The sequence below is a fragment of the Haemorhous mexicanus genome, chromosome 10 (assembly GCF_027477595.1).
Source record: "Haemorhous mexicanus isolate bHaeMex1 chromosome 10, bHaeMex1.pri, whole genome shotgun sequence".
NCBI classification, from domain to species: domain Eukaryota; kingdom Metazoa; phylum Chordata; class Aves; order Passeriformes; family Fringillidae; genus Haemorhous; species Haemorhous mexicanus.
Window position 1 is genome coordinate 1995980 of NC_082350.1, and position 25813 is coordinate 2021792.

The 25813-nt window shown below is 51.3% G+C and overlaps 2 protein-coding genes across 2 annotated transcripts; both read left to right on the plus strand.

Moving 5' to 3' along the window:
• Window positions 1–23194: 23194 nt before the first annotated feature.
• On the plus strand, window positions 23195–25801 carry LOC132331497 (forkhead box protein L2-like). The gene has a single exon (XM_059854909.1). The coding sequence runs from the start codon at window positions 23601–23603 to the stop codon at window positions 24522–24524; it is 924 nt and encodes a 307-aa protein (XP_059710892.1). The 5' UTR covers window positions 23195–23600; the 3' UTR covers window positions 24525–25801.
• Window positions 23601–24524, plus strand: LOC132331987 (forkhead box protein L2-like). The gene is made up of 2 exons (XM_059855975.1): window positions 23601–24314; window positions 24441–24524. The coding sequence occupies exons 1-2, from the start codon at window positions 23601–23603 to the stop codon at window positions 24522–24524; spliced, it is 798 nt and encodes a 265-aa protein (XP_059711958.1).
• Window positions 25802–25813: the final 12 nt, after the last annotated feature.

The following is a 25813-nucleotide window of genomic DNA, read 5'->3' on the forward strand; positions in this document are numbered from 1 at the left end:
GCTGATTTATGGGTAGTAGTTACATTACATGTAATAAAAACTGCCAGGGATGTCAGGGAGAATATTCTGTTTTCATCTTCTCTGCTCAATAGCTGATCTGATTTTTACCCTTCCTCAGCTGTGTGGTTTAGAAGACTCTGAGTGTTGTGCAAAGCATTAAACAACAGCAGCTGATCACTTCTGCTAATATGGTTTCACTATAGGATATTGTCATCTTCTTCTGATTGGCATTTGCCTCTCAGAGAATTGTTTGGCTAATGCGCTGCTTAATACTTTCATTTTCTCTTTTCCGTTTTTCTTTTTTTCTTTCTTTTTTTTTTTTTTTTTTTGGTTGAAACTGGCTTTTATCTTTAAACTGTTTTTATAAAGCAGAAAACTCTGTCCCTTTGAACTCATCCTCTGATGTCATAAGAGCTGGGAGCTGACATGAATTACACTTTGAAAATACTGACATTTAGAGCTAGGTACCAGCATGTGCTAAATCCCAGTAACATATGAGGCGCTGCAGAACATTTTTTTACCACGGTGTTATTAGTGGCAGGCTCTTTGGTCTGAACGCCTTTGATAAGTGAAATTAGCACACTGTTTTTCCAGCCTAAGTATGGTAAATTCTTTCCCCTTTTGGGGTCAAAAAATATAAATATTAAAGAAAACTCCGAGCGTCGCTATTTGCAAGGTTACAATGTTTGTTATTAGAGCTGCAGAATTCATTCAGCCTTTTGGAGAAGACAGTGTGAGGGAGCCCTGGAAGGACAGGAAACATCTCTATTTGCTGGCAGCATGCCTGGATCAGACATTGCTCCCAGTGCCACCCTGATGGCACGGCAGGGAGAGCCAGCCCAGCTATGCAGAAGGAAAACAGGCAGCAGATCAATATTTCATAACACAGCACGCCCAGAGGGGAGGGAATTGGATGAGGCTCTTTGCAGGAGGCCAGTTCTGTGGGCAGCCAAAAAATCCAGGATGTTCACTGGAATTAGGGCCCTCATCTCAATCCCCTCCCAGGAGGAGCAGCCCAAGGCAGGAAGCACTTTGCAGAGGGCTTCCTCTGGGTGCCCCAGAGATGTCCCACAGAGAAGCCTGGTTTTAATGCTGCATTCCTCAGCACAAATAAAGCACAGCTTTACAGCCTGACTTGTGCAAGGCTTGAAAGGAGACCCCTATGGAGCCCTCCAGCATAGGTACACTGAGGCAATAGGGAAAAGTACCATTTCCCTTACACTTGGGGTTTTTAATACAACAGGGATATGCCCTACATGAAGACAAAGTGGATTTTGGATCTTAAGTAACATCAGAAAATTACACAGCACTGTGCATCCCCTGAAGAGGGCTGAATTTAGCACCATTTATTTCCACCTATATCCATCCTCTAACTGTGGCTTGTATAAACCGTTTTGATTCCATCAGGCAATTTTCCTGATTGTGTTAATGGATATTATCCTTCCCATGAGCATATGGAAAGCTTGGAGATGCTTTTAATATCCCTGTTTGTCTTACCCAAAAAAGAGATCCAACCAATCAAAAAGCCCCACAGCCTTGTATGTTTTTGAACCTGGTTCATAGCTCCTGGAACTAACTAAAACAAGAGCACAAGCAATCCAATGCATTTGTAAATAATCCCAACTCAGAATAGCAGCTTTGGCCAGGCTGAGAGTGGAAGGAATTGGCCTGGCCCCAGCCACTGGAATGGGACCCAGCCCAGCAGGGCAGAGACAGGAAGGAGAGATGGGTGCCTTGGGGACAGCTCTGATGGGGACAGACAGCCCTGCTTGGGACAGTCCTGCTGGGAACAGCCCTGCTGGGGACAGCCCTGCTGGGGACAGCCCTGCTGGGGACAGCTCTGATGGGGACAGACAGCCCTGCTGGGGACAGCCCTGCTGGGGACAGCCCTGATGGGGACAGCCCTGCTGGGGAGAGCCCTGCTGGTCCCATCACGTGGAGCCCTGCTGGTCCCATCACAGATAACTGCCTGAGCTGCCTCAGGGCTCAGGGATGTGCACAGAGGGGCTCCCGCCCTGCTTGCTCCGGGATAACAGGACAGTGTCCCTGATGCTGTTTTGGGCTTACCTAGAAACAGAGCCAGACAAAGCTAAAAAGGTAAAAGCAGATGTATTGAATGAAGGGTCTTCAGGTACTTTAAGGGCAGACAAAGCCTCCCCAAGGGGCTACACCCAAGCTGGACAATGGGCACCAGTTTTTCAGACAATTATAAGTTTGGTCCATTTACATACCGCGGTTAATTCTGCAATTACAGCTTCAGCTATTGAAGTCATTTACCCCCAGTTTGCTACCCCAATTCACTTTTGTTTATATTTTTGAGGCCTGAGGCTGTGGGGTGTCCCAGGCCCTGAGGGATTGTGTTGTCTGACCAAACTGTGCAGACAGTAACTAACACTGTATGGAGTTTGGAGTGATGCACTGATGCAGTACAGGATCTGTAAAATATAAAAGCTGAAATCCTGAGGCATCATCATGGTGATGTGCCCATGTCCCAGGGTGGTGCTGAGCCCCTGAGCAGCACTGGGGGCTGTGAGAGATGCAGCTGTGGCAAGGAGAGGCAGGGCAGCAGCTGGGGCTGAGCTGGCACCTAGCCCCAGGCTGTGCCTCTGCTGTGGTGACACCTTGGCTGAGCTGCACACCCTCTGCACCCCAGGGAGCACTGGGGAGTGTGATGCCTCCAGACTGAGCCAGCATGCAGGTGAGAATAATGGTGCAGGCTGTAGATTGGTGTGTGTTGTGTAGAAATTATCATTTCAATGGTAATTGCACAGCCACTGTCAGTCATCTTTACCTACTGCTTCTAGCCACAAGGAGTTCTCTCTGATAAAGATTTCTGCTGTTTGGAGGCAGGCCTGGATTTACCACCACAAGATAAAGTGATCACATTCTCAAGAGCCCTTGCTCCTGAAGGAGGGTTGGTGCAGAATCCTGCTCTGGTTTCTCCCCCTGTGCTGCTGCTTTACCCCCCCAGAGGGGCCCTGTCCCCAGAGCTGCACTCAGGGAGGACACAAGGTGCAGGCTTTGCTCACAGGGGTGCTCCCAGCTCCATCCCCACCATCCTTCCCACACCACCTGGTCAGGCTCTTGGCCCCTCTTTTCTCCCCCCGCTGATAAACTCAGGCTGCTTAGAAGAAAATGCTGATAAAGTTTTGTTCAGGTCAAAAATGATGTTCTGTTAAACACACTTCATTTTCTTCAGAGTCCTTAACTCTTGCCTAGATTTTTGGGATTTTCTTTCTGCCAAAGTAGTGTGAAAGATTAAAAAAAAAAAAAAAATCATCTTTTTTACTCCCAAACAAGAAAAAAAAAAAGACTGAAACACCCTAAGAAATAACCAAATCCAGGCAGATGTACTTTAGCTTTGAACAAGGAAAGGCAATTTGTGATAGGTTTTTCCAGAAATGGACTCTGGAGGGAGGATATCTTTTTGGTATGGGGATTAAAAAAAAGGATGGGAATTATTAGGAGAGAAGAAAGAACGAGAGAACAAGCAGGAAAAGAGACTTGGGAAGAGTGTGAGAGGCTTAGCAGGGGTGAGACAAAGGCACTCTGGGCGACCCAAGGGTTCTTCACGTGGCTCATAAGTTGAGTTCTGTTGTCTTCTACTGCCCCAGGCTCCCTAACAAAGTTGTCCCAGTGGGAGGGATAATTTTCATCCTCTCCAACTCACTCACAAAATTCTGAACAAGAATGATGCAAAAAGAGTGAATAAAAGGGTGCAGGTCAGCAGAACTTCCCAAGGGGCCAAGCACAGGTGGAACAGTGAGCCTGAATATTCTGGTGATAAAAGACTTGTCAGGAGAAACTCGTGAGAAAGATGTCAGAGTTAGGAAAAGGAGAAGGCTTTTAAGAGCTTTGAAAGTTTGAATTTCAAGAAAATTTTGCAGGAGAAGCCTGTGTGTCTGCTATCCTAAGGGGTTTTTGCTACTTTTCTCCAGAGAATTAGGAAAAAATGTGGAATTTTGTATGGGAGCTGAATTTGTGTTAAGGTGGACTTTAGGGATTTTATTACATAATGAGAGGGATTCCTGGACAACCCCTCCAAAACCTGGAATTGTCACTGGCAGCTGTGCAAACCCAGGGCACTGGGAATATTCCTCTGTCTGCTCTGGGGTGCCCTGACCCCCAGGGCAGCACTGACTCTGACCCTCATCCATGGAGAAAGTTCCCCAGACTCCAAGATAGACTGGAACCCACAAAAGTGTGCAATAGATTACAGAGAGCAGTGTGGGTGTGTCACTGGGTGAGAAATTGAGGGTGTGGGATTTTTAGGATGTTGTGGATGGAAGCAAGATGGAGGCACAGGGTGCTGTCCTGGGTTTCTTCTTCATGCTGCTTCTTCCTCCTTCTCCATGGGTTTGGGGGGCATTTTGTAATTGGGCAGAGAAGTCTGCACTGGGGGCTCTGTGGGATCAGTTATGGGGTAAAAGGGAAATAATCCAGGTGTCAGCTCTTAATGGGATAGTTCAGTCTTAAAGCCCTTGTGCCAAGAGATTGTTGGGCATTTTGTGCCTTCTGATGAAAAGGTGCTGCACTCCCAGCAGTGAGACTGTTTTACTGATAAGAAATAACAAACACCTGAGCTCCAACATGAACCCACTGTCTGGAGTGCCTTCAGTCCTGACCCAGAGAAACCCACAGTGGGATCCCCACAGGCAGCAGGGGTGCCCCAGGCTCTGGGGGTGTTGGGTTGGGGCCCCCTGATGGGAGATCCAAGCTGGGCTCCAGGCACTGCTGGGGCACTGGTGGCTGCCAGAGCAGCCAGAGGGTCCCTGTGACTCCGGCCCAGCGTGGATCAGCCCTGCCCTCACCTGGGAAGGGGCACTTTGCTCAGCCAGGGAAGGGGCACTGCCCTCCTCCAGGTGCCCCTGGCTCAGCACAGGCTGCCACAGGCACAGAGGGGCAGGACAGCCTCTGAGAGGCAGCAGCTTTGTGCCTCTCACAGCCCTGCCCTCTCCTGCAGGGGTGGATGTGCCCCAGGAGCACATCCCTGGTGTGGGGGGACATCCCCTGTGGGGAAGGAGGAGCAGCCAGGAGCTTTGGCTGGAGCTCTGGGAGGGCTGCAGCCAGCAGGGTGAGCTGGCTGCAGCCCTAGCTCGTGGAGCCTCTGGGGACTGGAAGCTTTTTCTTTGCTGTGTTGTGTAAAATTGTTTAATACTCGTGATTCAATTGATTTTAAAGTGGATAATCATCGCTGAGTTTTAAATACACAGAGCTTGTTGGAGCTACAGCTTTTCTTTGTTAATACTAACATTAAATATTTATTCTGGATAAGGATAATCTAGTAATATGGGGAAACACCTGTGATTGAACTGCTGTGATAAGGATCTCTGCTATACACTTCTCCTGCCAATATTTTCACAAACCTCACAATATTCAGGGGTAAATAAATTTAATTCATTCTCCACTCCTGTTGACTCACAAATTTGAATGTATTTGATGCATGAATCTTTGCAGTAGGTTGTAAAGCCCAGTTCAAAACCTGTGCTAATTTGTTTAAGGAGCTCTGTTTGACAGAAGCCCCTTTTTTCCCTCCAGCACTAATTGGGTGATGATGATTGGGTCGTTTGTGGAAACCCCAGAGCAGGAGAAGGCAGCTGGAGACAAACCCAAAACCGTGCACAGCTTTGAGATTTCATGGAGCTGCAGCAATTCCCTGTCTCACTCCAGTGGAGCTGTATTACCCACAGGCAGCTCCTCCCTGTTTGCTCAGACAGCCCCTCCTGGATGGCTTTCTAAAACCTCTAAGAGGGTAAATTCTGCCCTTGAAAAATGGAGAATGAAGTGATTTGTTTCTCCCTCTGGCAATAATGGAGTCAAGAAAAACTGGTGCTGAATACCTCTGTTATATGCATGTGAATGTCAGATAAGTCTTAATTTAGAGTTATATGTTATATTTTCAATGGGAAGTATCTAATAATTCTGGCTTTTAAATGTCTTATATACTATGCATAAATTTAATTACTCCAAATAGTACTTTGCTCCAATTTTACTTAGTTTTGGGGTTTTTTAATACACTCTTCAGAAGAAAACAGTTTTGTGGCATTGATATTCATTTAAAAAACCAAACAAAAAAATACAGCCTTTTTACAGCAGCTGTCATACATCCTTGTAAGTATCTCATTGGGCTCTTGCATGCATGGAACTCCTACACGTGAGAACATTATTCTGAGCTGTGATTTTTGTAGATAGAGTAATTTATTTTTAATATTAAATATGGAATATTAATATCCAATGTTTAATATTAGTTGCTGCTAAGACTTGTGTAAACCCAGACCTTGTGAAGCCAGCAGGAAATTCCTACTTGTTTTTGTGAAGCTGAGCTTGCTCTTCCTTGGTGGAAAGAGAAACTTGTCCTTCAGCCTTGTAGAAAGCCAGGGGAGCCAAGTGATGTGCCAGGGTTTGATGGCAGTGCAGGTGAGCTGTGCTCCCAGCTCTGCTGGGAGGGGCTGCAGGAGCTGTGTGTGCTGCAGAGGAGCTGGCCCTCACCTCCTGTCCTCATCCTAACTCCTGTCCTCATCTGAAACCCTGCCAGCAGGAGCTGCCCCCAGCAGGAGCTGGGTCAGTCCTTACAAAGCAATTTCTGTTCCACACTGAGTGACATTTCAGTGCTCAGTGCTCCCAGTCCTGCTCCTGGCATGCCTGGGCAAGAGCTGTGTGCCTGACAGAGCCCCAGACCCAGCTCACAGAGATCTGTGTGCCTGACAGAGCCCCAGACCCAGCTCACAGAGATCTGTGTGCCTCAGTCAGCCCCAGACCCAGCTCACAGAGATCTGTGTGCCTGACAGAGCCCCAAACCCAGCTCACAGAGATCTGTGTGCCTCAATCAGTCCCAGACCCAGCTCACAGAGATCTGTGTGCCTGACAGAGCCCCAGACCCAGCTCACAGAGATCTGTGTGCCTGACAGAGCCCCAGACCCAGCTCACAGAGATCTGTGTGCCTGACAGAGCCCCAGACCCAGCTCACAGAGATCTGTGTGCCTGACAGAGCCCCAGACCCAGCTCACAGAGATCTGTGTGCCTGACAGAGCCCCAGACCCAGCTCACAGAGATCTGTGTGCCTGAATCAGCCCCAGACCCAGCTCACAGAGATCTGTGTGCCTGACAGAGCCCCAGACCCAGCTCAGAGAGATCTGTGTGCCTGACAGAGTCCCAGACCCAGCTCAGAGAGATCTGTGTGCCTGACAGAGCCCCAGACCCAGCTCACAGAGATCTGTGTGCCTCAATCAGCCCCAGACCCAGCTCAGAGAGATCTGTGTGCCTGACAGAGCCCCAGACCCAACTCATAGAGATCTGTGTGCCTGACAGAGCCCCAGACCCAGCTCAGAGAGATCTGTGTGCCTGACAGAGCCCCAGACCCAGCTCACAGAGATCTGTGTGCCTCAATCAGCCCCAGACCCAGCTCACAGAGATCTGTGTGCCTGAATCAGCCCCAGACCCAGCTCACAGAGATCTGTGTGCCTCAATCAGCCCCAGACCCAGCTCACAGAGATCTGTGTGCCTCAATCAGCCCCAGACCCAGCTCACAGAGATCTGTGTGCCTCAATCAGCCCCAGACCCAGCTCACAGAGATCTGTGTGCCTCAATCAGCCCCAGACCCAGCTCAGAGATATCTGTGTGCCTGACAGAGCCCCAGACCCAGCTCACAGAGATCTGTGTGCCTGAATCAGCCCCAGACCCAGCTCACAGAGATCTGTGTGCCTGAAAAAGCTCCAAACCCAGCTCACAGAGATCTGTGTGCCTGACAGAGCCCCAAACCCAGCTCACAGAGATCTGTGTGCCTGAAAAAGCTCCAAACCCAGCTCACAGAGCTCCAGACCCTCCTCAGAGGGAGCACACAGGACTCAGCCTGCTCTGGGGGTTTGGGCTCCCAGAGGGTCTCCAGCCTTTTCCCCCTTGTGCTGTTCTATGCTGCCCTGTCAGTGGCACACAAATTGCAATATCTGCTTGCTTCCACTCACACGTTGAACACCCACTGAACACAGATTTGTAATGAATCCCTTGTTTGAGTAGGAGTTCAGCTGGCAGCAAAGAAATCCAGTGCTTCTGTTTTCCATATTGCTCATCCCAGGTTGTATACATAGCACTGACAGGCAGCAAATGCTATTTTTCTTATAAGCAACAAAAAACAACAAATAACATTTCCACAATAATTTCCATTGCATTTTAAAGAGCTTTTTGACCAGTTTAAATGGATTTGAGATAAAAGAAATGCTATATTGATGTTTAACCCACAGAAACTCTTGGGCTTTTATGGTTTGTCCTAATACTGCTTTAAAGACTCCAGTGAAATCTTTCTGTAGAGTACTGAATATCCAGGAAATGTGGCACACCTTTTCTTCTGGCTTCTAGTTCTGCTTATGTTCTTTTTGAAAAGCTTATCCAGCTGGAAAGCACAGCCAGTTAAAGATGACTTTTTGTGTGTCAAGTTCCTCCTTCCTGCACTAAACAGTGCAGTAACTACAGCTCTTCTAAGTGATAGGGGCATGTTCTGGACAAACCTTTCCTCTTGTTATTAATTATTTATTCCCGGGCTGGGGTGTCTGTGTGTAGCTCTGTTCTCAAAGGAGGAACAGGCAGAGGAAACCTAAGATGAAATGAAATCTAATAATAGTGTGGAGGTTCTTCTTTCCCAGATCCCTGAACTGTGCTGTAAATGCAGGGCAGTGCAGTGGCAGCAGGGTATCACTCATGGGCTGGCTGCCTTTTCTGAGCCTGTTCCCAGAGAATGGAAATATGGATTATCTCCTCTTTTAACCATTGAAAACTAATAAACAATGAAGTTAGAAACTTACAGCCAAAATTGTGCATCTTTTTGAGGAGGCTTTTTCCCAGTGGGAGTAGGGTGCTAAATCCTGGTTTTGATCAGGTTATGGCCCATGGTGCCAGAGGAAGGATGTCCCAAGCACCCAGGCCAGCAGTGACAGCAAATGAAGGGCACTGCACCCTCACTCTCTAGGGAAAGGGGGAAGTGAGCTCAGCTAGGGAGCAACACCTGCACTGCTGTTTTCTCCAGGTGGTTTTCTCTGGATGTGGATAACAGCTCCACAAAAAGGAATATAAAGTTAAAATCACATCTTGAGTGTGCTGCTGTTAGGGTGAGGTGTTACAAACCCCCCAAACCTGAAGCCAGCTGACAAGCAATGAACATGAATCAACACAAATCATTTATTTGGAAGTAACTAAAAGAGGAAGCCACTAGAGATGCATTTTTCTAGAAAATAAAAATTTCAACCACAACAAAGCTGGCTGAGAGAGTGAATTTAGCACATTTTGGTGACTGCTTAAGGATCCATACCAATGCTGTTTTCCTGTGAAACGGGCTGCAGATAGCTAGGAGGAAAATGTCCAGGCCATGGCCCCTGTGGACATCAGGCAGGGCTGACCTGCCCTGCTCCCCTTGCCCCCATGGGCTGCCTGGCCAGGGCTCACCTCACTTTATCCTCATTATTTTTATCTTTTATTATTTCATTATTGCTTTTATTCTTTGGGTGACATCATTGAGTTTCAGTTAAACTACTGAAAACCTGGAATACCTGCAAACAGTTTCAAGTGTTAAACTGGGGGCCAAATACCTGCAGAGAACACTGATGTCAGAAGTTTACAGCTGCTGTACTGACACGGGCTTCAAAAAGCAGCACATCCTCAGAGACTGCTCCTGGAACCCTCATGAAATGATCCTGGAACACTTGCTGAGATTAAACATTTTCTTTGTTTACTTTTAAAATGACAAATTTACTTATCCAAATTGCTTTTTTCTGTGTTGCTGTAGCACCCATTTACATAGGAAGGCTTTTAAAAAAACCTCAACAAATTAAGTGAAGATGTGAATTTAAAGCAAATTACTTTAGCAGGACTAAAATCCTGTGTAGAAATTCCTTTCAGAATTGAGTACTCTAAACAGCTTTTAACTTAGTTAACCCTAAAGCTTTTGGGATGTGCATAAGTTGGAGGCTGAGGCCAATTAATTAATCCACTTTAAACACTAATTCAGTGTAATTTCCTGACTGTGTGTCTGTAGGCAGCTCTGAGGAGCACGTGCTGCAGAAATGGAAACCAGGGAGGATTTTACTCTCCTCCAAAGGACTTTGGTCCCTGTGTAGGTCTGGTAGCTATTCCTCAAAATCTGAAGTTTTTGCAGTGACTGTGTTGTTGGAGCCCTGGGCTTGTTACCAACCTCTTGCATGGCCTCAGTATTCCCTTTATCAAATTTTCTTTAGGCATTTCCCTAAGAAAATGAAAGTTCCTTGAGGATGTTGTTTGTGTCAGCCTTCCCAACTAATTGAGAGCCTTTTTTTAATATAAAGCAGTGGAATTTAGAGGAATACTGTGAGCTTTGTAGTAAATCTTCAAGGGGAAATTCTGTTGGCAGAATGGAAGGCATTAGATGCTGGTTCAGAATCATCTATGCTGACCTTACTAACACACAGAATATATCCTAGCAGGGTTTGGGATTGGAAATGCTGCAAACTGTGCATTGTGCTGCAGCAGTCTTGTGTGCACGGTCCCTTGTCCAGTGACCACTCACAGCCTTTGAAATCCTAATTTATCCTTCTCCAGTATAGAATGCAATAGCATCACTGTTTTAAAAAATCCTCTTGAATTGATATCAAGTATTTAATGGCAAAATCGCAATTTTTTATTCCACTTAGCCATTTGGCAGTGGAAAGGCCCTACTGTGTTCTTTCTTTGAAGTCTGAAAAAAATCTGGCCTAGGTTTGTTATTTGGGGAAAAGAGATTAGTCTTGTGTAACAATTACTCTCCTAATGCCATGAGACACTCGGGGTGCGTTGTGTTTTCCTGACATAAACATTTAGCTCATCTTTTGTTTTTGTACCAATGGCTACTCACATCAGCCCCGTAGAATTTGGGAAGAAAAGTGCCTTCTAGTGGGGATTGTCTTCTCACTAGCCCCACTGATTTTCCAAGAGACTTTGCTTTGTGCAATGCATTATAATTATATGACAGGAGAACAGTGGAGAATATGGCACAGCGTTTCCCATAGGTTTCCTATCTGAGATAAGAAAGATAAACATTCTGCTTTACTTCTCCAGGAACAAAGCCAGCCCTGGGCAGTTTCCTGGATAGGAGCTGCAGGAGCTGCGTGCCTGCAGGAGCTGCGTGCAGGCAGGAGCTGTGTGCAGGCAGGAGCTGTGTCCGTCTGTCCCTGCCGGAGCCGTGTCCCTCTGTCCCAGCCGGAGCCGTGTCCGTCTGTCCCTGCCGGAGCCGTGTCCCTCTGTCCCTGCCGGAGCCGTGTCCCTCTGTCCCTGCCGGAGCCGTGTCCCTCTGTCCCAGCCGGCGCCGTGTCCGTCTGTCCCTGCCGGAGCTCTGTCCGTCTGTCCCTGCCGGAGCCGTGTCCGTCTGTCCCTGCCGGAGCTCTGTCCGTCTGTCCCTGCCGGAGCCGTGTCCCTCTGTCCCTGCCGGAGCCGTGTCCGTCTGTCCCTGCCGGAGCCGTGTCCGTCTGTCCCTGCCGGGGCCGTGTCCCTGCCGGAGCCGTGTCCCTCTGTCCCTGCCGGGGCCGTGTCCGTCTGTCCCTGCCGGAGCCGTGTCCCTCTGTCCCTGCCGGAGCCGTGTCCGTCTGTCCCTGCCGGAGCCGTGTCCGTCTGTCCCTGCCGGAGCCGTGTCCCTCTGTCCCTGCCGGGGCCGTGTCCCTCTGTCCCTGCCGGAGCCGTGTCCGTCTGTCCCAGCCGGAGCCGTGTCCGTCTGTCCCTGCCGGAGCCGTGTCCCTCTGTCCCAGCCGGAGCCGTGTCCCTCTGTCCCTGCCGGAGCCGTGTCCCTCTGTCCCTGCCGGAGCCGTGTCCGTCTGTCCCTGCCGGAGCGCGGCTCTCCGCGGCTCACGGAGCTCCGTGTCCTGCCGGGCGCTGCCCGCACGGGTGCGGGAGCCGAGGCTGGGCTCTGCTGCCCTTCCCTACAAGGTCCTCACGCCCGAGGGTCCCCGCGCACGCCCGCAGCTTTCTGCGGGCCGGGGGAGCTGCTGTTTTTGCAGGGCGCTCTCCTGTCTGGGGAAACAAGGGAGCCTTTAACTGGATCCCTCTTGTGTTCCCGGGGTGCTGCACTCCAGCCAAGCTGGGAGGACCGGGGTCTGCTCCAGGGTATGCGTGCCTTGGCTCTCCATGACCCACCTCTGGTTCGGTCCTGACACCCCGGCCAGGGAAATACTGTGTTTGGGGATGACTTTCCTAAAGCAGGGAGAAAACCTCTGGTCACGGGAGCAGCGAGCAGCGGAGATGCTTTCGGTTTGTTCCACCCTCTGCTGCACTTCCAGGGGCTGAGTTGTGCAAAAGGGGAAAGAATCCCCAGGCATCGCTTTCCCAAAGCAAAGCAGCTGGGAAGCTTGAGCTGTGCTTCCCAGGAAACCTGGGTGGGTGAGAGATTTCAGAGCTTTAGACGGGTTCAACAGGAGAGGCTGGAAAATTGCAGTAATGCTGCCAGTGTTAGTGGTTAACAAGATGTGTCAAACACTCAGGGGTGACCTCCTCCACGGCTCTAGAGCTTTGCAGTTCCCTGCATTTTTGCTTTCCCATTTAACTTTCTCACTTGTAACTTCTTTTTTTTATTCTCAGACCAAGTTTTGTAACGCACTGACATCTGCTGTGTGTTTGACTAACGCAGCCACTCAAGAACTGAAACAGGCCCTGCAGCCTGGGCAGAATGGGGCTTGAGAAATCAAATTTGAGAGAAAGGGGAAGGAGGGTGGGAGAACCTGGTGGCTCACTATTGAGTCGAGGAGGTAAGAGAGAACAAGCCACCCTGCCCTTAAGAATCTTCTGTTATAATTGTTTTATGGAATGATTCACAGAGTAAGCTGATTTCAGTCATACAAACAGCAGTTCTATCCATGGACTGTAGTTATCACCATTTAGAAATAACTACATTAGCTCCATTTTTCCTTTCTTTTTTATCTAATCAGGGTTGTGATGATGTGGTGGCCATCATGTGGTGGGCATATGGTCCTGACAAAGGGCATTTGTGCCAGTTTTCAGACACATTGAGACTGAGAGGAAGCAGTGCAGCTGAATAACACCACTGCCCGCACCATTCACATTTACAAATTCTGTGAGACAGGAGCAGCCTCCCCCCTTCAGCAAATGCCTGTAGGTACCACAGCAGGAGCTGCTGCATGACAGCATCACTTTTAAAACACTAAAGCCACCTCTGCAAAGACTCCCTCAGTTTGATAGCAGCAAAGCTTGCTGCTGATTGAAGGTGTCCCCGAAGCATTTTCAGTGGAGGTTGGTTTCTGGCAAGGATGTGAAGCAGCAGAAGTGTTCCCTGGTGGTGTGGGACAACCAAACCTCCTCTGCCCCTGTGCTCAAACCCAGCTCCCAGCCCCAGCTCCTGCCCCAGATACATCTCATTGGGCATTTCTGAGACCCAGTGCATTACTAATCAGAAATCTTTTATCAAAACCATTTTAAACAAGAAGCTGACCTGTGTCCAAAGGAGTAGTTAGGCAGTTTTGATTTTTGCCAAAAATTGATAGTATTTCTAATGAAAAATTGAAGCCAGGCTGGGATTTTTTGATACATTATTCAGCCAAAAATAATTGCTTATAAACCCACAAGGTTTTTTTCTTCCAAAAAAGTTCTTTGCTGGTTTCAGGAAAATCTAACAGTCTGTGAAGAGGGGGAGCCTCCTAACAAATCGTTTCTCAAAATATATATTTACACCAGAATCAATGAGTTATGGGATTATCTCCCACATTAGTCCCTCCATATAGGTATTTTTAAGGTAATAAGTCTCTGAAGCAGGCAAGACTCTATGCAGAGACACTTGGGCAAGAAAGGAGAGTTGGCTTTTTTTTCCATTTTCTATCCCAGAAGTGGCTGTAAAATCTTGGTTTTTAAATGTATGTTTTATTAGAACAAACAGGCTTTAAGAAGGTCATAAACTGTAGTTTCTCCTTTTCTTCATTCCCAGCAAATGTGCAAAATAGCTGCAAGGCCATGACAGTGCTGGATTAACACCTCACCAACAGCAAGAACTGAAACAGAAAAGTACCTTTCATTATGAGGGGTTTTAAACAGAAGGGGAAATCCTGCTCCCCTCGAGATCAAGAGGGAAATTCCTTTTCAGCTTCAAAACAGCCCAAATGTAGCCCTGCATTATTCTGAAAGCCCAAGCATTTCCATCCCTTTGCAGTCACCCCACAGTCAAGAGCAGGGACACAGCTCCTCATACCTTAAATCAGGGTTACAGGGCCTGCTCCTAGGCTGCTGCTCAGGAACTTTTCTCCAGGGCTTGTAGCATTAAATGACTGCTGCCTCTCTATTTCTTTTTAGAAGTTTTTTGTTTGTTTGTTTCAATGGCACAGTGTCTCCCTTGAAAATCTCTGCTGAAGTGCCCTTCATTCACTGTTTTTAATGCTTCTTACTGTCAAGGGCCATCACATTTTCAAAGTGAGGTGTCTGACATCAGCAATCACAGCCAGGATTTAGAACAGGGGTTCTCAGATGTGTTTGAAGATCCTGTGTGTTACCTAATTCTGAGAAACCACATGTATGAAATGTGCCATGAAATGACTGATGGAGGATCCAATAGCAAGTAAAGCTTTGCTTGATGCCTTCCAGCAATGCTGCTGTTTGTAAAACCCTTGAATTGCCCAAAAGGTGAGTGACATGCTGCTGGCTAACACTCCAGTCATGGCATCAGCTCTAAGCAGAGTTGTGACTGTTGGTTCATTGACTTCTCAGGTGAAGCTGAGCCCAGCTCTCCTCCCTGCAGTGTGAGCCATGCACTGTCCCCTGGCACACCCTGCACACCCCAGAGCTCTCTGGATGGTGCAGGGACACACCAAGCACTAAAAGCTGACACATCACTCGAGGCAAAAGAAACAGCCAAACCCCTTCATTTCCTCTGCCATGGATTTAAGTCAGCTAAAATCAGAGTTTTAAAGCACCCAACTGTTGTGCCCTGCCTGTTAAAAGTGAACCACAGGAGAATAATGCATTTTAATTTTTTGAACAGTTATTCCAAATACCTGCTGGAGACTTTAACCTGCATTCAAGGCAATTCCTGCTTCCACATTCAGTGGCAGTGCCAGAGCTCAGCCCCACATGAAGCCACCAAACAGAGCTGGTTCAATACAATATTCAGCCACGTGGCACATGCTTTTCTGTGGGAATAATGTTCTTTCATGCTTTGTATGAACCACCTATGGCACCAGGCAGATGGAGACTGATACAGAGCTTAACTTCTCCTGACAGCTATTCTCATAATGGGTTTCTCTTTTATTTTTTGCAAGGGATAGCTACAAACTGGATGAAAAAAAGGAAAACAAATTGAAATCAAATTATATGTAAGTAAACAAACTGTAATAAAATGAGCAAGCTGAACTTTCATCTACATTTCAACTGGATTTGAACCAAGTCCCTTCTGTGAGTCTAAGAAAGTTTGGTTTATATATATATATATATATATATATTTTTTTTTTTTTTTTTTTTTTTTTTTTTTTTTTGGTTTGGTCTGCTCTGCATTTTCTTGCTCTCAATTGTGACCAAGAGGAGAAATTCTGGAAAACTGCAAGCAGCTCTGATCTGCTGTTTTTGGCCAGGTCAAAAGCAGAACAAGCTGGAAATGTCATGCAAATTCCATGTTTGGTGCATTCCCAGTTCAGGTTTGCATACTCAGAAGGTCAGAACAAGATGGAGATAAACTAAAAGACCTCAAGGTGATTGCACAGACAAAAATCAAGTAGAATTTAGGTGGCCACGCTTAAACTGAAATATTCAGCTTCTTCAAAGTTTCTGTTCTTACCATGACAGGAAATTTAGTCCTTTGGGTTCACATTGTGCTTCCAAGCCCACTGGTTGGCTGGGACAATGCAGGGACCTAAGAGGTGTCTGAGGATCAGATCCACCCTCCCCTGGCACTCCTATGAGTGTGTGCTTTCAGGTTGTACATTCAGGTTTTGGGGGGAGACTGTATGTCATCTGAAGCTGACTTGGGCTAAGGCTTAGCTCTTGTCCTCCAGAAAGAAGAGAATTACTTTCCTCACATCACTTTTAACCAGGTTCTCTAGAGATGGCATGTGGTCTGACCCAACAAAACAGATTTGTTGTCAGATCAAACCTAGCTATTTATCTTGCAATCTTATAATCTTTGTAGAAACACAGCAGTTACATTTAAAAAGAAATGAACTTCTGATTGTTTTAAAGGGCAGCAGGTATTGGGAGAGGCACAGCTAGAGTTAGGAGGGAGTAGTTTGTGCAGTGCACCACTCTGCCTGGGAGCTTGGGAAGAAGAACAGCTTTACAGATGCAGCTCATGGCCCGGACTCCTCCCGAGCCCTGCAGGTTTCCGAGGGGAGGAAGGTGCTCTTGGCAGGGCGTGGCAGCCCTTCCTCACATAACTCTGCCCTCTGGATGTGGCAGGGCATTCCCTGGGTGCTGCAGCCAGGGCTTCTGTTCAGCAAGCAGACGGGGAGAAGCTTGTGTGTACAGAGAGTCATTCACAAATCGTTTAGGTAGGTAATATATACACACATTCCAGATGTGGACAGACTATTTAAAACAAAAGCAGCCTGTTCCTGGCTGATACAGCCCCTTCTGCAAGTTCTGGAAGACCCTGGCACATGACTACTTAGTTTTAACCAAATTCAACTGTTCCTGCACTGCTCAGAAATGGAAGAGGAGCATGATTTACATGGTCATGGTGTAGATGGCAAAGTCTGAATGCACACATGGGTTTCACAGCACGGGGCTGTGTCTGGCTGGCTTTCTCCCAGGGCAGCACCTCCTCTGCAGAAGCCTGCAGAGAGTGGACAGAAAGCCCTGACCATGCCTGGCACAAATTCTCAAGGAGCTGCTAAAGACAAAACTGGAATTCTCGGTGCACAGACGCTGCCCGAATTCAGAGGTCGGAGTGAGTCAGCACGGGCTGCTGGCTCAGACTGAAAGCTGCAGAGCTGCAGACATGTCCCAGCCTGTCCCCACCCGGCCAGCTCTGCCCTGGGGCTGGGACTGAGCAGGAGCATCCCCAAAAACTCCCACAGAAAAGGGCTGCCAGTGGTGAGCCAGCAGGAGCCCAGTGCCAGAGCTGACTCCAGCCCCAAGGCTGAGGTGCAGGCTCCAGGCTGGAGCAGCTCTGCCAGCCCCAGTCTGTGAGAGGGCCTCTGGCAGCAAGGCTGGGTCAGGTGAGGCATTGCTCCTCTCCCCATCACTAACAGCCCAGCTCCATTGGTATACTGTGTCCCTGCAGCTTTGTCTCCTGAATTTGGGCATTTCTGCTTCTACCCTGAATGAGCTTTTCAAACAGTGTTGCTTCAATGCAGTAACAGACCCTTTATGAAAACAGACTTGGGTGATTCTATCAATTCAGAGATCATATAAATTCACCATGGCTACACTTTGGGACCCACATTCTGAGAAAAGTAATAGATAACAAATTTTCGTTGGTGTCTGTACATTGGTTGGAAGAATTTTTCTTGAATTCTCTTTTTTTAAAAAAACCCGAAGTTTGTATAATTTTCCTTGCTTCAACATTTAACAAAGCAATTTTCAAATGTTCTAGACAAGGACCCAGAATTTTCTCTAACCTAAAAATGATCTGTTAAGCCATGCATCTCTGCAGCAACAACGGGAGATGCCTGCTTTGGCTCTAATTTTGTTGTACAATGCTATTAATTTACAACTTCGGGGTGATCTGGACATGAGTGGACTTGTATGGTTTGGGGTTTTTATCCCTCTTTTTATTTCCCCCTTCCCATGCTTTGTAGAAAAATAAGCTTCAATTTTGAAGTGCTAGAAAGAGCAGCTTGCTTTTGAGGCTGTCAGACTGAAACAAACGATCTTTGCTTCCAGCTTCCTAAAAAGACATAATTTCTACTCTGTCTAAAAAGCAGAGGCTGCCTTGTTTGTTTTTATTTGCAGCATTCGGCAGCGTTGCTGTAGGCCACGAACTGCAGGATGGCAGCAGCACAGGATTATCCTGCAGAGCCCTGAGTGGTGAATCCATAACAGCCAACCTGAACTCTGCTGCGGGCTGCCATTTAATACCACAAGAAACTGTTTGCATTTCATCATGTAACCGGTTGTGTGAATTCAAGAACCTTGCCTGGATCAGGCTGTGTTTTCAGATGAAAGAAAGGAACTACCAAATGCTAGGGTGAAATACAGAGTTTGTTTTTCTCTTGGCTTGTTCTCTAAGCATAAACAAATATACTGTAGTGAAGACTCGGGCTCAGGCTACAGAAGAAGAGAGATGGGAAGCAGGAATAGATAAGGGAAAAGGGCTGGGGCTGGTCTTTTCTCGTGAGATAGATTTCTTTGATATCGAGGCAACAGGAACAGGCTCAAAACTAAATGGGATCATGAAAATCTCTTCAGAGTATCAGCTGAACGGGGAAATCTACTCTCCGGATCCTAAAACCTTTCACTCCCATTGGATTTGGTAGAGAATTGAGCCCATTTGTGACTCTTCCCCTCGGGCTCTCTTAGATGGACTTTTATTCAATGTGATTTCAGTCCAGATCATAATAAAGTTGCTCTGTTCCCCATGAAGCTCACATTATGGATGTACAGCCATCATGGTCTACGGATTGCTTAGTTTTTCCTGTAAAAACAGAAATCCTTGTACAGCTGGGAGCTTGTAAAAACAAGCCTGAAGCGACCAAAATTTTTAGCTCTACAGTATAAATGAGGAACTAAATTCTCCACTGCAAAACATATAGGCTCAAGGTTTTGACAATGAGACTCATTCATGCAGAAGAAGACACTTTCCAGGTGAATATTTCCTTCTTCTGGCGTCACACGCTGGGTAATGTAATTAAAGAGCGTTTATGAAATGTTCGGGACTGTGCTGCTGGGAATCCTGAACAGAAGGGAAAGTGGGATTGTGTGTGTTTGTGGTGTGCCTAGATGAGCGAGATGATTTGAAGGCCAAGTGAGGGGTGAGATTTTGAAAATGCAAGCTTTTCCAAGGCAGAGTTTAGGGTCTAAAGGCAGTGACACGCACGCAGTCTCGTCTCACATAATGGTTACGCTGAGGTTGCGAAGGTTTTGTTCCTGGTAGTCGGTGCTGTGCCGACAAAAGCACCTCCAGGTTCGAGCCCTGCCTCTAGGTGTCATTTAGAAAGGGAGCGAACAGCCTCTGGAAGGGAAGCGGGGCGGCTGCGGCCACGGCCCGGCCCGGCCCGAGCTGCCTGCGAGCGCCGGGGCAGCCGCGTCCGGGGCACCTCCGCTCCCTCCGCCCGAGGGGACACGGGGCTCCTGCGCGTCGGTACCGCGGAAAACGCCCCCGTCCCAGCCTTTTAATAGATTCGATCGGCTGAATTTTCATTGAGGCCAGAATATTTTATTTCCCGCAGTACATTTCGTTTACTCTCATGAGCGCCGTGGTGCGAGACAGACCCGCGCACGCCGCGTTTAACACGGACCCTACTTTTCCTGGGTTTGTTACGGGAAAATACTCCACGATCTTAAAAACCAGTAGAACCTGGGAAAACAATATTTTTTAAAAATTTAAAAAAAAAAAAAAAAAGAAAAAAGAAAGAAAGGAATAAACTAGGAATACTTGAAACGGCAGCATGGTGACTGCCTTGTCCCGGCCGCTTTGCGGGGTGTGCCGAGGGAAGGAGAACTGCTGGGGGGATGGAGCGGGGACCGAAAGCGCCCGGCCCTGCCCGGCTCCCGGAGCCCCGCGCCGCCGCGGATCCCGTTCCTCGGGGAAACGGGACTCGGAACAAGGCGCGCCGGGGGCCGCCTTTACCTCCGTGTCCGTGTGGCTGCTACGTGACCCGAATGAGTGCGGATAATGCCGGGACGGCCCCAGACCACTGCGGGCTCGAGAGCCCCAAAGGTGCGCGCTGAGGCGGCACCGGCCGCGTGTCCGCCCCGGGAGCCGGGGCGCGGCGGGGCAACAGAACGGAGTAAGAGCCGCAGGACTGACTCCGGGGCTGTGCCGCCTGTCCCCGTCCGGGTCTCGGTGCGGGAGGCGAGAGCCCTGCCCCGGTGCCTGCAGGCGGCCTGCGCTGGCCGAACGGGAGCGGGGCTCTCCGAGCCACGGGCGGACTGGCGCTCCCCGCCGGAGACACGTTTTCTCGCCAAGAGAAAAGAAAAGAGAAAAAAAAAAAAAAAAAACCGCAAAAATCTTGGGAGGGGAAGGCTGCCGCGTTTTCAAACAAAGCGACCCCAGACCTGCCAGGTTCTGCTGCCTGCAAAGGGTGAGTAGAAAAGAAAACCCAAACCACTCGGACTACTCGAGTCTTATCAGCGCTTCAGCTGAAAGCACGGTTTTCGTGGGAATCCTCGTCCGGGCTGCCGGGGCCAGAGTGGGGGTGGCACCGTGCCCCGTGTCCCCGCGGGAGACACCGCCGCTCGCCGTGCCCCGCTCTGCTCGGCGCTCCCACCGCGAAGGGGCTCAGCGCTGCGCTCGGGGAAATCGCTCCGGGGCCGCGGCGGGGGAGCGATTCGGGAAGGGGAACCCGGTCCGGCTCGGTAGCGGTGAAGCCCCGGTTTGCAGCACCTCTCGGGTCGCATCTCTCAGCGGGGTTGGGCGGTCGGGATGGAGCCCCGCTCTGCCCGCCTCCCTCCCGGCTTCCCCACACCGGGGCCGGGCAGTGTCCGGGGCTATTCTACCCCCGTGTGCAGAAAGCGAGAGCCCCTTCCCCGCCGCAGTAGGCCGGGACAAGGGCACGGCGCCTTGAGCCCCATCCACCGCTAACTCCTCTCCTGTGTCCCCTACCCCGGCGAGCGGCTTCAGGACCGGGCCGGGAGCGGCTCCGCCGGCTCCTTCTGCTCCCGCCTTGCGCGGGTTTGTCCGCCCGCTGCCCGGCCCCGGGAGCGGCGGCGGGCGGGGCGCGGCCTCCGCCGGGGGCACCGGCGGATCGGGCCGCTCCCCGGGGCCGTGCCGGGATCCCCGCTCCTTCTCCCGAAAGGGCTCTCCTTGCTCCTCTGCTCGTGGCCGTCCCCGTAATTTCATTCCCTTCGCTGCGGCTTTTCTGTGAGCGCCGATAAACCCTCAGCTCTCCGCTTAAAGGCAGCTACAGCGTACAGCTGCCAGGGGCGTGTTCCTGCGTTTTCAGGTAGCTGTTTCATGTTCCAAAAAGGGCTTAATTAAGAGAGGGGAGAGCCCGACAGCCCCTGCCTGCCCTTGTGTCAAACGTTCAATAGCCGCACACGGGGCTGCGCGCTCACCTTTGCTGCTCGGCCCGACCGCCGCTCCCAGCGCTGGGCTAAGCTTCTGCCCTGGTATTCATCCGAAATTCTCCTTGATGGGGCTGTCAAAAAAACCCAAACAAGACCCTCGGATGTCAAATGTCCTTTGCGAGCGAGCGAGCCCTGCCAAGGAGCTGCGCGCCCGGCTCAGGAGTGAGAAGGGAGGAATGTGCCATTTGGCGGAGGTGATGACACACGCGGCAGTGCTGCTACACCTGCACCGGCCCTCGCCGCGGAAATGCCTGCGAGGGGGAGCGCCGGGAGCAGCATGGGTGGCCGGCAGAAAGAAGCTCCCCCGGCCCTGGGGAACCCGGCAGCCCCGGCCCCGACGGCGGGGCACAGCTGGCTCCGGCTGCTGAGTCGCCCTGAGCGGAGCGAGCCGCCGGGGAGCCGCCGGGAAGGGGAACCCTGGAGAGTCTCTTCTGGAACCCTGGAGGGTCTCTCCTGTGGGCCTCATCCCTTCGCCGTTTCGTTTGTGCGCTTAGGGGGGAACCCGGGGTCGGCGTGCGCTGCTCTGTGCCTGGGTGAGGAAATAGACGGGCCTCCTTTCTGTGACCGAAATCACACAGCCCGGCCTTTGAGGCATCTCCTCGGCCGACGGGAGATAAAGGATTGGTTTTATGGCTCTAGGCGAAGATGCAGAAACGTGTTCTAACTGAGACATACAGAGATATATAACTTTATATGTTCATATATACATATATATAAATCTAATAGTTCTTCGAAGAGCTAATTTATAACTCGCTTAAAATACGTTTCTACATCTTCGACTGCCTTTACCCTCAATTAGTCTGTCCCGGGTAGGGGAGCAGGAACCCGTAGCCGGGCAGAGGAACTAGAAATCCGCTCATGAGCCACCGAAGCCCTGGGAGCCGCGAGGCGCCCGCCCACCCCCCGGGCTCACGCTTGGTTACGAAAATTGATGTCTCACTTAAAATCATCGGGACAGGGCACATCGTGAGAGGCGGTTGGCTTGCAAGGAAGGCAGGAGCGAGTCTGAGGGCCATGAGCTGCAGGCGGGCAGAGCTGCGGGCTCCGAGGTGAGCGTGCAGCTGCTGCCGGGGCCGCTTTGGGCAGCCGCGGTTGTGTTTGAGTGTTTGAGCACGGGCGGCGAGGCCGGGTCCGGCGGAGCCGTGCCGGCAGCGGCGGGCTCGCTGCAGTGCCCTGGGGGCCGAGCGAGGCCGCGGCCGGCGAGCGCAGGTGGTGGCGGCCCTGCGGAGCCCGGCCCGGCTCTTGCAGCTGCTGGCGGTGCCTTGTCTGCTAGAACGGCTCGGGGAAGAAACGGGGCCGGTCTGCCCCGCTCCCGGGACAGGACTGCAGACCCCGTTAGAAACCAGTGTGAAGCGTCCGCTGCGATGCCCCGGGGCACTGGTTTGTCACAGCGCGACATCTCTTGTGCTCGAGCCAGCTGACATTGCCTGTCTGCTGCTCGGGGAGGCTCTGCCTGAAGACAGGAAAGGGGAAGGAGAGGGGAATGTGGGTGCCAGCCACGCTACTCCAGGAACCGTGTGAAATAAGCCGAAGCCCTCCAGGGGAAGGAGCAGGAAAGCTGCCCAGTGTGTCATCCCCCATCTAGCCACCCTGCCCCGGCCCTCGAGGCGCCTGTCAGCCCCGCAGCCGCGCTGGAGATCTGCGTGTACTCTGCGGGAAGGGAGAAGGGGCGACCCGACACCTTCTGCTTTCTGCCTCCTGCAAATAAGAGCTGCAAGAATCGACTTGCAGGGAGCGGCAACAGCCTCCTTGTGCTCCCCGGGCGCGATCGGTTGGCGGGGCCCGCGGCCAAGACATATAAACGCGACCGCGTGTGTGGCTGGAAGTGTGACAAGCCGCCGTGGCAGAGCAGCGCCGCGGGCACACTCCTTCGCACCCACCGCCTCCAGCGCGACCCCGCGCCGGGCGGGTGGGGAGAGCAGCGCCGCGGGCCCAGGCGGGCTCCGGGGTGGGCGGCGGAGGCTCGCCCAGCGCCCCCGGACGCCGCCCCCCGCCTCCCCCCGCCCCCGGTGGCGCGGCCGAGCCGGGGCGGTTCCGCGCCGCTCCGCGGGGCCACGTCGGGCCGCGTGTGCGCGGGGCTGAGCGCGGCGCCGTGACTGCGGGGTGAACTCGTCCGTGCCCAGCGAGTCGGCCGCGATAGGGGAGCGGGCTCCTGACGAAAGCGGAACTCGGCCGGGCCCATACAAATCAGAAAAGAGCCCGGCCGCCGCGGCAGAGGGGAGCGGAGCCCGCGGGGGCAGGGACGCCGCCGCCGCCGCCGCGCTGCACGGACCAGCGGCGCCGCGAGAGGCGCCTCCCGATCTCCGGCCGGGTCCCGGCTTCGACTTCGGCTTCGGCCCCGTCGCGGCGAGAGCGGAGCGGGACGGCCGCCAGCAGCGGGCTCCGTGCAGCGGGCAGCGCTCCGCACCGCGCGGCGCTGCGCTGGGCGCCCCGGGCGGCGGGCGCGGGGCACCATGATGAGCAACTACCCGGACGGCGAGGAGGACACTGTGGCGCTGCTGGCGCATGACACCGGCGGCAGCAAGGAGCCGGATCGGGGCAAGGAGGAGCTGAGCGCGGACAAGGGCCCCGAGAAGCCGGACCCCTCGCAGAAGCCCCCCTATTCCTACGTGGCCCTGATCGCCATGGCCATTCGGGAGAGTGCGGAGAAGAGGCTTACGCTGTCTGGGATCTACCAGTACATCATCAGCAAGTTCCCTTTCTACGAGAAGAACAAGAAAGGCTGGCAGAACAGCATCCGCCACAACCTCAGCCTCAACGAGTGCTTCATCAAGGTGCCCCGGGAGGGCGGCGGCGAGCGCAAGGGCAACTACTGGACCCTGGACCCCGCCTGCGAGGACATGTTCGAGAAGGGCAACTACCGCAGAAGACGAAGGATGAAACGGCCTTTCCGGCCGCCTCCGACCCACTTCCAGCCGGGCAAGACCCTCTTCAGCCCCGACAGCTACGGCTACCTGTCCCCGCCCAAGTACTTGCAGTCCACCTTCATGAACAACTCGTGGCCGCTGGCGCAGCCCCCCGCGCCCATGCCCTACACGTCCTGCCAGATGTCTGGTGGGAACGTCAGCCCCGTCAATGTGAAAGGACTCTCGGGCCCGGCGTCCTACAGCCCCTACTCGCGGGTGCAGAGCATGGCGCTGCCCAGCATGGTGAACTCCTACAACGGCGTGAGCCACCACCACCACCACCACCCGCACGCCCACCACCCCCAGCAGCTCAGCCCGGCCAGCCCCGCGCCGCCCGCGGCCCCGGCGGCAAACGGAGCCGGCCTCCAGTTTGCCTGCGCCCGCCAGCCCGCCGAGCTGTCCATGATGCACTGTTCTTACTGGGAGCACGACAGCAAACACAGCGCCCTGCACTCCCGCATAGACATCTAGGGAGGCTCCGGCCAGCGCCGTCACCGCAATGCACCGGCCCCGCTGCCCTTCTGCTACCCCGCCGCGTTCCCCTGCGCTCCGCGTCTCTCCTCCTCGTCTCTAGTCACGGACTTTCCCTGTGCCCAAACTCTCGCGGTGGGGAAATAGCAGCTTTGCCCCGCGCGTAGTGTCAGTGTAGGACCGTCCCTCCATGAGAAGAAAGCAGTGTAAGTGTGGGGGTTCCCCGCGGGGCTGCGCCGGGCAGCGGCGGCCGGGCCGCCTCTCCGGGCGAGCGGGGATTCACCGGGAGTTTCTCTGCTCTGTGTGTGTTTGTGAGTTGTTGGGTTCGGTGGGGTTTTTCGGTTTGGGTTTGTTTGCTTTGGTTTTGTTTTGTTTTGTTGGGGTTTGGTTTTGGTTTGGGCTTTTTTTTTTTTTTTTGGGGGGGGGAAGACGGGGGGAGCATCTAATTAAAAATTAGTTGTTCAGCCCTCAAAATTATGCTCCTTTGTAATTCGGCCGTAATCCTTTCGGGCTCAGCCATGGGGAGGGTAAAACGGAGTTTGTAAATAGCGGAGGCATTTTCACGCGTGCGGTGCAGGGCTAGCGGGGCCTAGACAATATCGTGTGCCCGCGGTGCTCGTCCTCTTCTTCATCCCCTCTGTCTTCTTCCTCGCTCTGCAAAGCACTACGCTTCTTCCGAGCTGTGGCTTTTCGTTAAAATAGTACTTAACGTGGGGACTGCTGTAACAGCAGATGTGCGATATTGCTGGTTAACAGAAATCAACAAACAAAACCCACCAGGGTCACTCGTGAAACGTTTCGGCAGCGGTAAATATATTTTTTAAAGGAGACAATGTCCTCTGAGGTCTTAAAAGTAATTTTATACAGGTCTAAAAAAATATTTTGATGTTATAAAAAAAAAAAAAAAAGAGAGACGCTTTCCTGTAAATTGGGATATTTTCCCGTGTGCATATTATTATTAATGAAAGTTTAAACTATCTTCAAGTTTTTTGCCCCCAAACCTGGTCCAAAATGGATTTCCCGGTAGGTTCTGCTTTTGAATGCTTACTCTTTTTCTTAAAAGGTTTTGATCCTTCAATTTTACATAGATTAATGTGAAAAAAATAGCGATTTTAAAACAGGGGCCAGTTCATAGCGATTTTGTAAATGTTTGTGCAAACCCATAGATGCTGTGGCATAGTACCGTTTTGGGACCAACTTTTCTAGATTGAAGTAGCACTTTCACTGTACTTTCTAGCATTGTAAAGTCTCCAATAAAATGCCTTTCCTTCTTTCCATATCGTTTTATT

Bases quoted from the DNA above. Each gene is read 5' to 3' on its own strand.
- LOC132331497 (XM_059854909.1), top strand. From the start codon at position 23,601: ATGATGAGCAACTACCCGGACGGCGAGGAGGACACTGTGGCGCTGCTG.
- LOC132331987 (XM_059855975.1), top strand. From the start codon at position 23,601: ATGATGAGCAACTACCCGGACGGCGAGGAGGACACTGTGGCGCTGCTG. The intron at 24,315-24,440 runs GTGAGCCACCAC...TGCGCCCGCCAG, and splicing joins TGGTGAACTCCTACAACGGC to CCCGCCGAGCTGTCCATGAT.